Source organism: Solea solea, chromosome 17, assembly GCF_958295425.1.
Source record: "Solea solea chromosome 17, fSolSol10.1, whole genome shotgun sequence".
Lineage (NCBI taxonomy): Eukaryota > Metazoa > Chordata > Actinopteri > Pleuronectiformes > Soleidae > Solea > Solea solea.
In genome coordinates, this window is record NC_081150.1 from 19,482,006 (window position 1) to 19,500,299 (window position 18,294).

An 18,294-nucleotide genomic window follows, 5' to 3' on the forward strand; every position below is an offset into this window, starting at 1 on the left:
CTCTGTTTTACAGAGAAGGAAACTGAAGTTTTGACAGGACGTATCTGCAGCAGACGTGTGCGGGCACGGCACACGTATGGAAGGAATTTCCCACATCTTGATCGGCCAGTTTCTACTCACTGTGTGTAAAACTGAAATAAGAGGCGACGAAACCTGTCCTCAGATTATTCCCAATATCAGGTGTTACCTCGAAGCGTGTTAATACCATCCTTATCTACCTCATCATCATCATCATCATCGTCGTCATCTGAGCAGAAAAGCTGAAACCAACATCCTTCTCTTTAAACCACACCTCCAGCCCACTATAAATCCTTCCTCTGTGAAGAATCAGAGGCAGAACACACGGTCGCGTGCACCAAGACAAGGTGGTTCTTCTCCTTTTTCTCTTTTCTTTTTTTGTTTTTTGTTTTTTCTAAGAAGCAGCAGCAGCAGAAGAAGATGTGTTCACTCCGCATGTTTCCTCCTCAGAGTGTTTTGGCACAGACGGTCCAGTCTTGACAGGGATCCAGACTCTGTGACGAAAGAAGAATCCAAGATAAACGACCACCTTGAGGACTTTACAGCTTGGAAACACGTTTAACTTTCTTTTTTGTTTTCATTTGTCAAAAATGACCGCTAATATGTCTGTCAACTCCAACATTGACCACTGCAACATCACCAGTCCGGTCACATATGAAGTCCTGTCCTGGGTGATGATTGCAGAGTTCATGCTGGGTCTGCCTCTCAACCTGTCCGTCCTCTACATCTTCATCTTCAGGTACCACGTTCTTTTTGTTGTTGGCTATTTTTTGCACAACATTCAAAGTGGACGCAGGTCCAGAGCAGAGACAGCAGGAGAGGTCACAGAGTGTTAAACATCCTGTTTGGATTTTTATCTCTCTCACAGCGTCGTCGTCTGTTTAGCATTGCTGCGTCTCTCCAGGATCCAGGAGAAATGGGAAAAACAACACTCGAGTAAACGTTTACGTTGTAAATTATTCATCCGACCGAGTGGGGCGACGTGTTAATTTTCTACCAGAGGACACGACTCTGTGTATTTGTTACATGTTTACTGTTATTTCCTCTGCAGTTAGGGTTTCTGTAATCTGGATCTGGATCCTCCTCCTCTAGTCTGAGACATCAATCTGATTTCTCAACCGTCGCCACACAAGTGTCTTTGTGTGGTTCAGGTGACGAATCAAACTGACCACAACCGACATTAATTTTCTACATTTCATAACGTCAATTACTCAATTAGATGTTATTTGTATCACACGTACACAAACAACTCAAGGTTGAAAAAGGAGAAGAACCTCAATTATCAGTGTTGAAGAAACACTTTAATCTAACAAAAACTCCAGATATCAGCAGGAAAAGAAAGGGAAAAATGTAATGTAAGAAGACGAATAATGCTTTTTTTCAGTCTTGAGACACTTAAGGCAGCAATAATGCAAACAAAATAAGAGAAAACAACTATAAAACAATATAATAGATTAATAAATCTAATTCCTCATGGACTTAATAGTGAATATAATCTAAAAAGTGAGTAAGGGTTGTAACTGTGCTGACAAAACAATAAAACAAAGTTTTCCTGATTCTAGAAACTCACAAAAGTATAGCTGCTGAACTGCTGACTCATCATTCCAAACTAATTAGTGGTACTGTAAATTTCAAGAGGTAAATACAGTAAATAAATAACAATAATTAAGAGGACAGACCAGAGAAGTTAAATTATATGTATAAAATATGTAAATGGTGAGTTACTTTACGAGTAAATGATTCATTCAAACTGATAAATTAACAGAATAAATGTGAAAGTGGATCAAATATTATTAAAAATGAGAGAAAATTCTGGTATAAGTGGATGAAAATGGTAAGTAAAGTGGTCAAACTAAGTAAAAAAGTAAAAAAACAACAGTTTTTACTGTAATGTCGGCATTTGCCCTTTGACCTGCGTGTCCTCTCTCTCTCTCTCTGTTAAACCGGGTTAAAAAATAAACAGCTGATCGTGCAGTTTAGTTAGAGCCACAAGCTATGTGATGTTTAACCTGCAGGTTTGTAGTTAAATGTCAAACTACATTGTTCATTGTGTATTTTTTGGAGAAAATATTGTCTGAAATGGTGCGAATTTATGATTTTAATGGTGATAAAAAAATGTTGTTGATTTTAAAATAATTTGTGCAAGTTTAAAAAGCGTGCGAGAGTCTCTTGTCAGGTACATATATACCACACAGTCTACCTTATTTTACATTTATTACCTTTTTTATGTCTATTTTTAAACACATTTTATTATCAAAATATCAGTAAACTAACTAAAATGTATCATTAACTCTTTTTAAACACTGTTTTAAACACTGTTGTCCACTGATAAATAAGACAAAAGTATTTATATTTAGGGCAAACTGGAGTTAAAGGGACAGTAGGTCGCCTCAGTCGCCTGCGTTTTCTAACAACATAAACGTGCACATTCCTCTGTGAACACTGCTGTTGTGTCATAATTTAGCAAATGAATGAGTGAGGAAACGCTTGGTGATGAAACGTGAAGATAAGATCACGGTCCTTTTAAGTTTCAGAATCAACAATCATCTCCTCTGTGAATCTCTGCCTCTTTAGATTCAAGTTCTGGAAAAACAAAAGCATCTTCCTCTTCAACATCGTAGTCGCCGACTTCCTGCTGGTGGCCTGCCTCCCCGCCAAGGCCTACCACTACCAGCACGGGGTGCGGCGCAGCTCGGACAAGGTCATGTGCAAGACGCTGCTCTTCATGCTGTTCCTAAATCGCGGCGCCAGCATCGCCTTCCTCATCACGCTGTCACTCGACCGCTACTTCAACGTGGTGCACCTCGGGCGGAGGAACTTTGTCCGGGTGCTGAAGAAGTCCCCGCAGATCTCCATCCTCATCTGGCTGCTGCTGCTGCCGCTCACCGTGCCCACCCTGCTGCACACGTTCGAGTGCTGCAACAGCCACGGCCGACGCTACGAGACGCCGGACCACGACGTGACGGACACGTTCAGAGAGGTACGCGGGGGGAAAACGACTTCCAACCATCGAATCTAAACGAATGTTACTCGACCTGCCGTCAGTCGTATAGTATAAGAGTACCTAAAAGGCGTACTTGAGTAAAAGTTTTCTACCAGAAAAGGACTTTGGTAGAAGTTGAAGTCACTTTTTTTTTATAATATTTATATTATTACTGCTGGACAACACGTTGACTACTTTAAAATGTCCGATGGCGATTGTAGGATGTATATTTTGAACTGGAAGAGGTTAGAGTTTGAATTATCATCTACGACGGAACTCTAAAGTTACATTAATGTTATTAAAAGTCTTGTATAAATCCCTCAAAGGGATACTTGTCAAAGTCTGCCAGACAACTTTAAAATGTCCAAGGGCGATTGTAGGATGGATATTTTGAACTTGAAGTTTGAATTATCATCTATGACTGAAGAACAGTCTTGTATAAAGTACTTTGAAGGGGTTCTTGAGTTACCAGAAAATGACTTGGCAGAAGTTGAAGTCACTTTTTTTATGATATTGCTGAAGTAAAAGTCTGCTGGACTACTTTAAAATGTCCGATGGCGATGGTAGGATGGATATTATGAACTCGGACAGGTTTAGAGTTTGAATTTTCGTTACAATAATGTTATTAACAGTCTTTTATAAAGTCCCTAAAAGGGATACTTGAGTAAAAGTACAAATATCTTACCAGGATCATGACTTTGGTCGAAGTTGAAGTCACTTTTTTTTTTTATAATATTACTTAAGTAAAAGTCTTAAAGTAGATGTGACATTTAATGTACTTACGTTTTAGAAGTAAAAGTATTAAAAGAAGTGTAGAGTTAGGATTAAACTCATTTCCGGAGTTATCAAACAATATTGGATCCTGCAAAGTTTATTTTCTAAAACTTTGCAATAATATGGAAAACAGACACATCTGGAGCAGTAAAAGAAGCTTTCAGAGGACAGGAGACAGTGTTCATGATGTGTGTCTATATAAACTGACTGTTACAGAGTCAGGGAAATCAGATTAATCACTAAAGCTCACTTCTGTAACCACTGAGTGTACGAGGAGCTTATGACGGACGAAGTGGAGCAACATTACTGAAAATCATTGGGTGCAGAGTCAACAGTCCAATCAGTCAGGAAATCAATGAAAAAGCAAGATACAGTTGCGGTGCCCAATTTAAAACATGCTGCCAGAGATTGCTGGCTTTTAGGGCAGCCCATGGCCAAGTGGAAAGGGAACTTGGCTTGTGACCTGAGGGTTGCTGGTTCAAGTCCAGTAACCAGGTTAAAAAAAATGGCTGGGGTACCCCTGTGCATGGTACCCAACCCCAATTGCTCCTGGGGCGCTGCTCAGTGGTTGCTCGCTGCTCCTAATTCTAGGAAGGTTTCTAGTAGAGGATGGGTTAAATGCAGAGAAGGAATTTCACATGAAAGGACTAATTTAATTTTATCCTTGCTGACAGAAAACGGAGAGTGACTGCCAGGCGCTCGGCTTCACTCATTGGCGCACTGTGGTTTGATACGAGGGGTTATCCGGCGAAGCAAGATGTCAAAAGTCGCAGCGGACATACAAAAATATTGAAAGTGCCACTCCACACCAATAAGGAATATTCCCAAATAATATGACGGCTTTAGTGGTCTGACATTCCACCGCCACAAAATCCGCTTGCATTTCAAAAATAAAATGCCAAATAAAATAACCTCTTCAAATCGTGGCCACTTTGGTATTTGGCAACTCTACACTGTCCCCAATGATTTCCTTCTCCAACTGGGTACTTGGCAAGTTGGTACCTAGAGGAAGTATTGCATAAATGCAACAAGAAATGCAAAAGACGCACAAAGGCATGTGGGGCAGTAACAGAGATGACGTTTGGGACAGTCAGATGTAAAAGAGTATAAATAGGTCTTTAGTTAACATCAGATTCACATGCTCAGACGTTTCACCATTGTTGTTTCTCAAACTAAGCACACAAGCTAAAACGATTGTCTGGACCCGGATTGTTTGTCTGAAAATGTCGTTTTCAAACAAAAATGAAAATGAAAGCTAGTAATGATACAAACTTATTCCCCCTTTTTGTCTCTCCTTAAGATAGTCTTCTTCACCCAGATCATCATCCCCTTCATCATCCTCGTCTACTGCACGATTCGCATCGTCAACCGGCTGAGGAAGAAAACCGTCGGGGAGAAAACCAAACTGAGGCGAGCCGTGTGGGTGGTCCTGTCCGTCGTGGTCGTCTTCTCCATCTGCTTCCTGCCGTGCACAGTGGCCCGAGCCGTGCTGCTGGTCGTCAGGTTGAAGGATAACCAGAAAATGGAGGACGTGGTGGTGCAGGTCTACGACAGCCTCATGGTCCTGTCGTTCACCGACTGTCTGCTGGACCCCCTAGTGTACTGCTTCTGTAACTCTGGCTTTAAAGACGCTTACATAGCCGCCTTCTGTCCCACATTCCTCCAGAAGAAACTGCAGAAGTACAACCTTGGCCCACCAGCGGCGACAACAACCACGTTCACGTCTGGAACAAAGAGCAGCTCTTTGCCAATGCTGGACAAGTAAAAAGTAACACATTCTTCTTCTCAGTCTACAATTGAAACTAAAGCCAAGGAAGAATCAACGAGTCTGTCACACGAAACGGGTTCTCACACACACACACACACACACACACACACACCCACACACACACACACACACACACACACACACACACACAGACAGACAGACAGACAGAGTGTTTTCAGGGACTGAAGCAGATCGGACTGCTGACAATTACGATCATCCAATAATCCTTAAGTCAAAGGCTAACATGATCACATCTGGTGTGGTATTGTCTTGTTGTGGTCCAAACTTTTCACTCTGCAGGAGCCAAAGAAGTCTGTCAACGGGTCAGCATCCAAGGGATTGTCTAATTCCACACCTGGCTTGGTCACCAACTATGATTTCTTGGATGTTTTCAACCATTCGACTCATCAAGGACATCTACTGTTGTATATATAGCTATTTGAAATTCCTTACAGTTCTCAAAGATATTTGGCTTTTTTTCTGCTATTAAACACCTATGAAATTGACAGAGACCGACACCACATCCAAGTCCAGAGAACACAAGATTTAAGTTCTTTAAATAATCCTTAGTCAGAAGCCAAAAAGTACGTCCAACTGTTTCACTCTACAGAAGCACAAATTTGTTGAATTTTTACAAATCAGTGAACGGGTCAGGATCCACACTATTGTCCAGTTCCATACCCAACTTGGTCACTAACTCCTCCCACATTTCTTGGCCGATTGTGCCCATTCAACAAACAACAACCGACTCATCAAGTACATCTCCTGCTATACGTACGTATATAGCTAGCTGAAATTCTTCACAGTTTTCAAAAATATTTGGCTTTATCTGCAATATTCCCCCCAATGAAATTGATGGAGATTGACACCACCTCTCTCTCAGATTAAGTCCAGACTACCAAATGATTCAAATTCTTTAAAGAAGCGTTTTTTGCCTTGTTACAAGTCAGTTAACGGGTCAGTGTCCATTCAATCATTCCATACCCAACTTGCTCCCAGAGTTCTTGACCGATTTCATCCATTCAAGAATCTAAATTCCCAGCACATCAAGGTCATCTACTATAATATATACAGCAATTTGAAATTGGGACCACCCATACTCAAATTTAGACTACCAAAACTGAGGTTCTTTTTTGGGTTTCTTTGTCGCTGCCTGTGAATTGAAGCTATTCTATATTTGTACTGGTGCTAAAGACACTTTACAGAGAGGGCACTTATTTTATTTTTGTCTTTTCCGAACTTTAATGTGAAAGGCTTTTGCGAGATAATATGCTGTAAATAAATTAGCTCGACAAAATGTTAGAAACTTTTAACCGTTTATGATTTTATCACTTCCTGCTAATTTCTGCCAGTGAGTTGAAAGAAGTCGGATTAAAGAAAAGAAGTCATCATCTTTAGAAGAAGAAGTCACTGCGTTGTACGGAGTTCGTGCAAACGGTTGCGTTCACAGTGGCAAAATATCAAATAAAAACAAGCTTAGGTTGGGGGTGTTTCCCCCATGTTAGCATTTATTATTTATTGTTATCATAAACTTTTGTTTGTTTGTTTGTTTTCATGCACAAATAAACAAACAAATGGCATTAACGTGACGCAGTGGAACTAACATATATAGCAATTTTATAAAGGAATAAGTTGTTTCAATGTTTTATAATTTTGTACTTGAAAAAAATGAGCAAGAAAAATAAAAAGATTGCAGATTTAAAACCACAATTAACTTCTTTCTACAACTTTCTTAAGCAAAAATCAGTGTTTAATGATTTTGACATTTATTGCGATGAATATTTACCCATGACAACCTTGGTATCTTGCAGTTTTCTCTTCATTTCTTGTGTGTAACTAATATAGATGTAGTCCATTTAAACTGAAATTGCCATTTTTGTTTTAAAGTAATCTGCAAATTATTACAAATTTTGCTTTTTTTGTCTGAGGAACTTGATAAATGTTGCCAAGTTAGGAAAATGTACGCACTTTTCCATCCAAAAGTGATGACCTGTGTCATGTTTTTAATATTAAGTTCATAAATTATTTTCATTGTAAATACTGTACATTAGAGTTGTTCAATAACTGGTTACTGGATTGAAGACATTTGTTTGTATAATTTGTTGTCATTAAACAGTAAGATGGTACGACGGAGTATTAGGGCAACATTGAGGGGGAAAAAAATTCACAGACTTCAAGAATAAAGTCGTATATTTACGAGAATAAAGTCATAAATTTAAGATGGAGCCAAAACAACATTAAAAAAAAATCAGCATCAGTCGTAGAAAAGCACAAATTTGTCGACCTCTAAACTAAATGATGTCTTCATCCCGTTAAAAAAAAAAGAATAGAAATGTTTAAAAGCTTTAAGTGTTTTTCAAACATTCATCCACACATCATTGCACTGTGATGTTGAGACGCTGACACTGAAGGTTCGTGTTTATGCCGACAGTAAACATGTGATGATATCGTGAACACAAATGTTTTGAACTGGGCTTAACTTTTCCCCACCATTCTATAAACAAACTCAACAACAACTAAAACCACCACCCTCTCTTTTTTTCTTCTATTTCTGTCCATTTCCCCCATTGTAAGCGAGAGTACGTTCATTTTTAAAGATTGAAATATTGACAGAGGCAACAACAACAAACACAAAGAAGTGTCCATGACAAGTTTGAAAAAAGTGAATTCAACTGCTGAAAAAAACCCTTACTTTACTTCTCGTCTCCGCTTACGCCTGCTCTTCTGGTGTATACACACAAACGCTCCCTCGGTCCAGTCTGATAGTTTTGCCTGTTTTCAGATAAAGAACACAGCTTTTTTTATCTTCAAAACAGAGGCGGAAAAAAAAAATAACATTGTTGATGTCACTAAAACTGAGGCTCTGCAGCTTTAAACCTTGGTTAGTGGTTTGCTGTTAAATAAGGAACTCGTACTGAAGCTTCAGAATAAAAGAATCTCATTAACATCTTCAACAAATCAATATTATTTAAAAAAAATAAAGTCACTGTAACCTGAACAAACATGGCATTGCGATATGATAGGGTCATATTTAGACAATGTCATTAGCTCATGAATCGTAAATAAAATCATTAGAGTATAACATAAAGACAATAAGTGTGTGAGATTGTTTGGTTCCCAGAACGTTAATTTATCACAACCTTCATACCTTAAGACAGCATTCATTAAATATAACTAATATTATTTATAAAGTAGACTTTAGTTTCTAATTCAAGCTCATCACACACCAAACCACATTCAAATATTGCCCTTTTTCTTCATTCTAAATACGTACATACATCTAACGTTAAATAAGCACAAGGTATAGAATATAAAGTGATGTGTAACGTTAACACATCATTAATATACACATCATATTGTGTATATATATGTGCGTATATATGTACACTATGTATGTATAGTATTAAAGTATTAAAGTTCGTTATTACCACGTGTCTTTGTTTGAGTTCAGTTCCACAGTTGAAGGAAGTTTTCGTCTCCGCTGTTGCTACAGTTACTTCTTCTTTTATTTAACTATTTCCGCTTCTTTTCTTCTTCTTCCGGGTGAGTTTCTTCAAATAAACGCGTTTATTTATCTTATTTTTCAACGTAAAACAACACATATTTGACGCGTTATTTGTTTAAATGAAACGAAGACGAAGAGAAAACATTAGCAAAAATACCCCCCGACACTTTTACCTGAGCACAGGTGTTAGCAGCCAGCATAGCGTAGAGCCCATTTCCGATTTAGCCCTTCAAAATAAAATACTGTTTGGATACATTTGGCCCAAAAAATGTGTTGTTAAACTGATCTCATTAGTTCAGAACTTTATTTTTATTTTGTTTAATGAAAATTCATCCAATTAACATAGGAAAAATATCAGTATCTCACTACTAATTTAAATTAATCTATTAATTCTCATTAAATCTGATAATATTCTCCAGTCTGACATCTACATTTTTTACCTCCAGCTCTCAAATATATTGAAACATTTCACATTTAATCCTTTGTTTTTCATATAAAAACAACATTTATGGTAATGACACAGGTTTGGAACATTGAGAGTATCTGTATTTCACTTAAGGTTATAACATTTTGACCTTAACTTTTGAGCATTTGGAGAAGTCGTTTGTAATTTGTAAAGATAACCACAAGGTGGCAGCATAATCAAGCAAACTAATCACAGGCGGCTGCAGTAACAGCCCTGAGGGTTGTGTTAAGTGTTTATAAAATAGCTTTTGTCTGAGATTAATTAGTAAATTAAATTTGATACCAGTGATTAATAATAGTTATTGACGCGTTAGTGTCAGAGAGGAAACACTTAACACTTAACTTAACTCCTAAACCCTTTTCTGATAAGAGTTTTTAACATTTATCTTGAAGTGAAAATGTAAAAATATCAAAATGATGTCGTGTTTGGTCAGATTTGGCTGTTAAAGGGTGGTTGAGCCTTGGACCTGGTCCAGGTCTTGGTCCTGGACCTGGTCCTGCAGTCAGAAGCATGTTGATTCAAGGTGGTGCTCTGCCATCTCCACAGTGACTGATCTCTTTTTCTCTCCACAGTTTCATGAAGGTGATGCCAGGATTTGGAGAATCTGGTGCCGAACACACAGACTCCTCCCCATTTTCTTCGCGTGTGAATGTCAAAATAAAAGAAAACACCAACAAGAGTCTGTTTGTTTGTTTTTAAACATCCAGTTTAATCTGCTGGTTACAAAGATTGTGGAAAGAAAACAAAAAAACAAGAAACTAGAAACAGTTTCATGTAGAGGTCGACTGATACAGGTTTGACCGATAACGGCCGCAGACAATTGAGCTTTACTGACTTTGGTCTCTGTAATTGTTACCAATTATTGCAATTATTGTAATAACTGAAAAAAATAATCGGACAAAACAATGAATCAGCGTCATCACCTCTAGTTTCAGTGCATTAAAGGTCCAGTGCGCAGACTTATTTTCAAGAAAAATGAAGATATATGTGTATATGTTACCTAGATTTGTACTTAAAGTTGCCTGAGATTGAGCACTTCAATTTGAAATTTTGATTTATTCATTAAAATTTTAAATCTTATACTTTGAATCACTTATAGGATTCAAATTCCTGAGGTTAAAAAGTCAGAATCCTGTGATTTAAATCAGAATTCTGAGATTAAAAAGTCAGAATACTGAGATTTAAATCATAACTCTGAGATTAAAAAATCTGAATCTGAGATTAAAAAATCTGAATCCTGAGATTAAAAAATCAGAATCCTGAGATTAAAAAATCAGAAGTCTGATTTAAGTAAGAATTCTTGACTAAAAAAATCTGAATTCTTGTAAATCACATCTTCAGACTTTACAATTTTTTTTTGTCTTCTCATGTGTCGTTGAGTCAAATTTATGATCCAAGTTTTGGTTCATAAAAATTAGCCAACGCGAACTTTGAATTTTGACGTATTTCAGAAATTCTTTTTGCTCAGGCATAGATAGATAGATAGATACTTTATTCATCTCACAGAGAAATTCACAGTTCAGCAGCTCCAGAATATGTTACACGATAGAAACATAAGAGGCATGCAGGTCTATGTACAGTCTAAATATAAACTGAAAACAGTTTATCGTCGTCTGTAGGTTGAGACACTGTATATTCTTATAACCTCTCTCTCTCTATATATATATATATTTAACCTAAAAGCATCATAAATACTGTGTTGTGACGATTAACAGGCAGTGAAATCAGTCTTATATGAAATCAGTCAAACATTTGTTAAATCAGCTGATTCTTTGATTTAGAATGTGAATTACAATAAATGTTTGGCAGTTTGACAGAGAAGAACCTGAAAACACAAACTAGCCTCAGTTGATTACGGTTTTTTTTCTGACCGCAGGTTCCTCTCGGACCTCATGGACTCTTTTTTTACGACTTCTTCTTGATTCCTATTGGACAGGAGACTCCGGTCCCTTTCAGGCTACAGTATCCGTCTGGGTTCTTGCTCAGGTACTGCTGGTGATCGTCCTCGGCGTAATAGAACGGCTGAGCTTCTGCGATCTCCGTGGTGATTGGACCATATCCTTCGCCGGTGAGAACCTGGAAGAAGCAACCACGAGGAGACACGTGAGTGAATGAATGAATGAATATCACAGACTGTTTATGGAGAGTTAAAGGCACAGTGTGTAATATTTTAGAAAACATACTAGCAGAAATTGCTACTATATAATATAATAATATAATATATATAATACTACTCATGAGTGTGTTTGTATCAGTGCATAATTCCTTCAAAATAAAGCTCCTTTAGTTTTCATAGCCTAAGAATAAGCCTTTTATATGTACTTTAGGCGAGGGCCTTGCTTTACAGAAGCGGCCATCTTGAAATGCCAGGAACTCTAAACTGTACGATATCACAAACTCAAGTATATACCAATATTGATATTCGTCTGACGTGGTCATTTTAGACCATTTTGGAACATATGAACAAATTTATGCTGAGTCATCTCAAAGAAGTATTGTTGTTATAAACAGCCCAAACATGACTCAGCTAAAATGCTTTTTCATGCGACATATTGGAATTTTTTTTATTGTATCGGATTTGACAAATTTTATCCGTCCGATATCAAATATAAAAATCTACTTAGTAATCCAGTTTAAAAAAGTGAGGCCCAGGAAGTATAGAAAAATAGCTGATGGCCACCAGGGGGCGACTCCACTCTTTGCTGAAATAGCTACATTTAAAGCCTCACGCCTTAAAAACAGCCATCCATTGGTTACCACTTGCGTGTGTCTGATGACAACGCTAACGTGTTGGTGCAAACAACTGAGGCTAACGAGAGTTTCATCGGACGAAAACACATACAATTAATTTTTCTCGCTTCTTTGCGTTGATTTTTGTCAAGGTCATAAAACATTGTTAGTGTCAGTCATTCCGCAGAACTTAAAGGAGCAATATGTAAGAAATTCACTGTATTAACTCATATAATTTAATACGTCACCAGAGGAGAAACATGTTAAAATAGAAATATTGTTCTGAGACGGTTTATTCCCACTTTAAATTTTAATTTACGGCTGTTTTTAATGTTTATGTTTTGGCTCCGGCCGACAGTTCAGGAAACATTAGCTCTGTTTACATTAGCAGTACCTGTTTTAAACACTAGGAGTACACATCTTATCTCTGTATCACACGATTAAATAAAAAAAAAAAATACCCGACATGAAAGACATGAAAGTTGTGTCTGTGTGTGTGTGTGTGTTTATTTACCCACATGCCATCTGGCTGAGTCATTTTTATCACAGAGAGGAGAGGAAGTGTCTTCTTGTGTGTGAAGTGTGTGTGTTGTTTTGTACCACCTGACCAGGAGTATCACACTTTTTATCTTCTGCCGCCTCAGTCAGGTGATAGCTAGCGGTGAAGCTAACAGGTAAGTCAGCAGATTTGCCCCCCCGTTACTTTTCCATTTATGGAACCTGAGATATTACCACACGCTGCTTATTCTGATGCTTTGTTGTCGCGTTTTTAAAAGCAACCGACATTAACGTCACTGTCTTAAATGTGCAATAGGTGGGAGCTACAACTTTTTTTACTGTATTGCTTGAAATCCTCTTCACACCCCGATTGTAACCCGTACCTCTCTTTGCACACTAATCGTACATGCTCAGAAGACAGCGCCAGAGCTTATGCTAGCTAGCTAAAGAAAGTTGCAGCAATGTTAGAGCTTCATATAGTCCTTCCTTCCTATAGTTTACAGCAGCCAGCCACCAGGGGGCAATCAAGATGGTTTGCCTTAACATTTGGAAGCTGATATATCGGCCGTCTTCTTGTTAAGTGTGCACTTTTTAGATAAATACGTAAAGTCTGTCGACGAGTCAACAAATCACAGCCGATGTAAATATGATATTAATGGGTTTATTTTTAAATGGTTTGCGATTTTCCCCGCACTGAACTCCTCCAGGGAACAATAAAAACTCCTCTGTTTATTTTTAGTCGGAGGAAAAAAACAAAAAAACAAGCCCATCAGGCCTGAAGCTGTGATGGGTAATTTCACACGTTGGTGCGTCTAATAGTCGCAGAGAGTTAATAGTTAGAAAAACAATTTGAACTCCGACTGACGTCAGCAGGCGGAAGTTGTTAGAGAGCGAGCGTGTGTCAGCAAACGAGTCCGGAGGGTCCGCCGCGCTTTTAATGCACACAAAAAAAAACCCGACGAGACCAAAGAGACACAGAAGGTCCATCTCTTTTTTTTTTTAATGGACGGAGCGCTCGCTCACTCGCTCCCCGCTGTTTGATTCATCAGCGCCGGTGAAGATTTCCCACCATGACTGTACTGACACCACAATTTAATCTGAGTAAGTAGTGCAGGGGTACAACACAGCAGAGTGGGATTCTCTTTTCTGTTGAAGCTGCACTTTGTGACTCAGGCTGCTTTATTTCTTATATTTAAATGAATGTCTGCAGACACACAAAGAGTCGGGAGAGAAAAGAGAGGGTAAAATAAAATATAATATAATTTTTTTTACTGTTGATTTAAACCAATATAAGCTACCTTCAGACATTGTCCAAAGGGGATTTACTTTAAGTCAGAACACAAATACTCCAAAAAGTCACTTCTAAAATTCTGAAACCAGCCATTTCAGACAATTTCCTTGACTTAATCTGGAATAATTTGTGTCTGAAGTTTGTTCTTTTACAAATAAAAAAGCTGCTTCACCATATTTTATATCAACCTTAATGAAATCACAAAGTATTTTAATCTCTGTGGGTGTTTTATACGACTGAAGTTCATTTTCAGAAAGCGAGAACATTTTTAGAAAGCGAGGACATTTTTAAAAAGCGAGGACATTTTCAGAAAGTGAGGACATTTTCAGAAAGCGAGGACATTTTTAAAAAGCGAGGACATTTTGCTTTCGAAGGTCAAGAGTCTTGTGAGGTTTGGTACTGTTGTGAATTTTGTTATGTTTCCTAAATCGTTCTCATTTTTGTTCTGTTTTTGATTTTTTACGAATGTAAACACAACTGATAAAGAAAAGAAGCTACACATTCCAACTTCAGCCGCCACTGACTGACACTGGAAATTTAAAAATCAATAAAAATGTTGAGTTAGAGAAAAGAGAAATTGGGACGTGACTCAACGAAAGCTTCGATCTGCAGTTTCACACACAAATGTCTTCATGGAGGAATAATGGGCCATTGGTGAACACACACACACACGCACACATAAACCTATTACTGAGATGGGCTGCAACTCACTGTTAATGAGACTTGACGTTGCAGAACGCTGACTTTAAGACATTTCAAGCCAGTGGCTTCCTCTTAGAAAGTTTGAGAAACTGTGTTGAAAAAACAAAAAAACAAACGTCCTGTGATGCAACGAGAACATCAACCACGGAAGAAACAATCACGCTTCATCTGACTCACACACACACACAGAGAAGCGGTTTTTCTTTGCTGCTCTGAGAGGTTTGGACAGAAGGCGCTGTCAAATGTGCGGCCCGCAGGATGCATTTGTGAACATTAATACTAGTTCCAGACACCTATAATATATATTTTGTAGATCCACTGTGATCTGTAGATTGTAATGCATTCGTGTACATGGTAAACATCATATTGTTGAAATTGCATTTTTTGTCAAGACATTTCAGGTTGTTCATCATATGTTTTTTGAAAAGATACTTTATTGAATGTTAAGCATAGGGACAAATTTGGAGTTCTTGTTGTTGAAGTTGTTCAATTCAATTCAATTCTGTTTTCTTTGTATAGCGCCAAATCACAACATCCATTATCTCAAGGCTCAGTACATGGACAACTTTATCGAGAGTGGAGAAACAACAGCAGTTCACACCATGAGCAACCACTCGAGGCATCAGTGGAGAGAGACAAGAAACTCCCTATATCGCTGACAGAATAAGGCTCAAAGATGTGCGGCCATGTGCCAAGACAGGTTGTGGTGAAAGGAAAAATGGGGGACAGAGGAGAGGAGGGGGGGAGAGGTGAGTTAGAGACAGAAGAGTAAACTAAATTTAGTTTTTTTAACACCCCTGACTTAGAGTAAAATCAATTACTAAATTAATCATCAACTATTTTGATAACCTATTCATTGGTTTGAGGTTTTATTTTTCAGCTTCTTAAATGTGAATATTTTCTGGTTTATTTGCTCCATGTAACAAAGAAAATCTTTCAAACTGAATCAGTTTCCTTCTGTTTCTTTTAATTAATTTTGAAAATAATCGTTGGTTGCAGGCCTAGATTAAAATTGGGTGAATCCAAGCGTGGTTCTGGTTCTTGCTTTATTGAAAATGTGGTGTCAACATTGAATGTTTTTAATAAAAACAAGCGTGGAATCCCACGTATTGGGCTTGCGAGGTCGTCCGATTTGAGACTCACAAACTGTCCAACTTCTTTCCAACACCAGTGAGGCTCATTTTTACTCGGACAATCAGAGCCTTTTGGCCGTATAAGGAACGTTTGATGACGGACGAAACGGAGCAATAGCACCGGAAATTGTAGGGGCAAAGACGCAGCCAGAAAACCAGAGAGTTTTCTGTTCACTCTACATTTTATATAATAACAAATGTTTGGTTCCCAGTGTAAAACACGAGCCGCGTCTTACACCCATGAAGCCCCAAAATGGCTGCATTCTCCATCCTCACACCAGTGTAACGGCATCCCCGCAAACATCCCCGGCCTCTGCAGCTATAAATGCATAATTCACATCCATTAATTTGCATGTCAGAGAAGTAGATTGCTCATTTGGAATGCAAATACCTCCGACTGCTGCTCTCTGGTAAAGGAAGGGAGAAAAAACGTGAACAACACTGATAAGCACCCACGAGACACGGGGAGGAATGGAGGAAATAGAAATAGAAATGGAGGGGGGAGAGAAGAAGGTGAAGCTGCCATGTTTTAAAAGTGCCGGGGAGGGATTTCACACACAAAGAAGGAAGAGAGAGAAGAAATAAAAAAGAAAAGAAAAAAAAGCAGCTGTTTCTGGTTTTTAGGAGGAGAAAAAAAAGAGAGTGAGAGAGAGGGAGGGAGAGAGGGGTGCATCACCAGAGAATAGAGATGCCAGAACAATGAGTACACACTGCTTTAGCACCCATACATGCACCCACTGAGCGAGCACACACTATTACATAAAACACACACACACACACACACCATTACCACTTCCATCTGCCGCTTTAGATGCAGTGCACACCCTAATGATGGGTAGGAGGCAGGAGAAGAAAAGGGAGGCTCCTTTCATGCTGCAGACAAACCAGCAGCCGCCTGTAAGGTAATTATCTGCAGTGCTGTTGTACTCACACACACACACACACATATATATATATATATATATATATATATACATACACACACACGCACACACACCAAATTCCCCAATCACTCTCCGTTTGAACAATACAATCAAGTCAGGTGGTGAAACTGACACCAAATTAAACACATCACTCTCTGGTTTGTAAATCCTCCCTTCCTTTCCTTCCCTTCTTCCCTTCCTCGCCTCCTCCTCCTCCTCCTCTTCCTCCCACTCCGTCCTCTGCTCCGTCTACATTTTTTATACATTCAGTACGTGCGTGAACTGTGGCAGAAAAAGCCAAGGTATTTAATTCATGAGGATGAGGGACAGTCTGGTAGGTGTGTCTTAGAAAAGCATCGTCCTGTGCGGCGAGATAGAGGGCGCACGAAATTATCGGCCGGTATTGGCTTTAATATGTATATTTATCGGATAAAGGCGAACACGCCAACATCCCCCAATTTGACTAATGACGAAAACCGCAGAGTGAATACGATGCTAACTCCTTTAATTCTAGGCTAGCGCCCTCTATGTTAATTTATTTTGCACAAAATTCATATAAATATGAAAAATATTATGTTCATTTCACAACAGAAGAGACTAAACAAACTCTACAGTACTACAGACTAGATGTTTATTTTAGAAATTTGATATGCAATATTTCAATGGTCATTACGTTAACAGTTACAGAAGCGCGTCTCTTTCAGCGATATATCTGTCGCATTTCTACCGATATCTCTCACATTTCTAATCCGAACAAGGTCAAATTCGGCACTGCCTGCACCGGTGACCTCGGAAAGTCACATGCCACAATTTGAACAGTGGGACAGTTATGCTATTGAGAGTCAGACGTTTCTCACATTTAAAAAGACAGATATTAGGTTAGACCTTGTTAGCAATACAAGTTGATGTCTTACGCAACGTTTTTTTGACACAAAAAGCGTAGCAACACATCCACAAATAAAAAATTTACAAGTACAACTGATTTCATGTGGAATAAATATGACAGAAGTGCAGGTTTGTTGAGGTCGCTCCGACTTTCTACTACAACTGGAACGCACCGAGAGGCCCTGGAATTGGATCAAACCAAAAGTTGAACTAGAATAGGGGGGTGAGATGTGACTCACATTTTCAGTGCATTTGGAAAGAAACCGAAGAAACAGGTCGAGCGAATGTGAGGAAAAGACAGAAGAAAAGTGACTTTTCGGAAGCTTTTTAACAAACAACAACACGGACTCCACCTGAGATTATTTGGGAGCCTGAAGTAATTCATGTTTTAATGACGGGGCTGTATCGTGCTGGCAGGAAGGGAGAGGCCACTGACATGATAACTGAGGATGACAAGCGATCTTCAGGGGCGTTGAATGTGGCCGATCTTATCGACAAAAATAAGTCGCCAATGCCCTCTGTCCACCTCTCCCGCCCCGGTTATTTTAGAAGCTTCGACTCCTCGTTTCTGATTCTATCGGTAACGATCGTCCACATTCTACACAGACCCCAATATTA

At 38.7% G+C, this 18,294-nt stretch overlaps 2 protein-coding genes and 1 long non-coding RNA gene across 3 annotated transcripts in view; 1 reads left to right on the forward strand and 2 right to left on the reverse strand.

The window, feature by feature from the left end:
• The first annotated feature begins 394 nt into the window (after positions 1–394).
• LOC131443625 (12-(S)-hydroxy-5,8,10,14-eicosatetraenoic acid receptor-like) lies at positions 395–7,669 on the forward strand. The gene is made up of 3 exons (XM_058613412.1): positions 395–757; positions 2,593–2,998; positions 5,076–7,669. Exons 1-3 carry the CDS (start codon positions 609–611, stop codon positions 5,538–5,540), a joined length of 1,020 nt encoding a protein of 339 aa, XP_058469395.1. The 5' UTR covers positions 395–608; the 3' UTR covers positions 5,541–7,669.
• Positions 3,773–9,251, reverse strand: LOC131443629 (uncharacterized). Its single transcript, XR_009233658.1, has 3 exons — positions 8,972–9,251; positions 8,236–8,315; positions 3,773–5,499 (listed from the first exon to the last, which is right to left on the reverse strand). It is a non-coding gene; the product is annotated as an uncharacterized LOC131443629 (long non-coding RNA).
• Positions 9,252–11,124: 1,873 nt separating this feature from the next.
• Positions 11,125–18,294, reverse strand: part of msraa (methionine sulfoxide reductase Aa) — a 32,332-nt gene continuing 25,162 nt past the window's right edge. Inside the window, exon 6 of the mRNA XM_058614046.1 lies at positions 11,125–11,590. Coding sequence (XP_058470029.1) covers positions 11,420–11,590 — 171 coding nt within the window. The 3' untranslated portion in view covers positions 11,125–11,419. The remainder of the gene's footprint in view (positions 11,591–18,294) is intronic.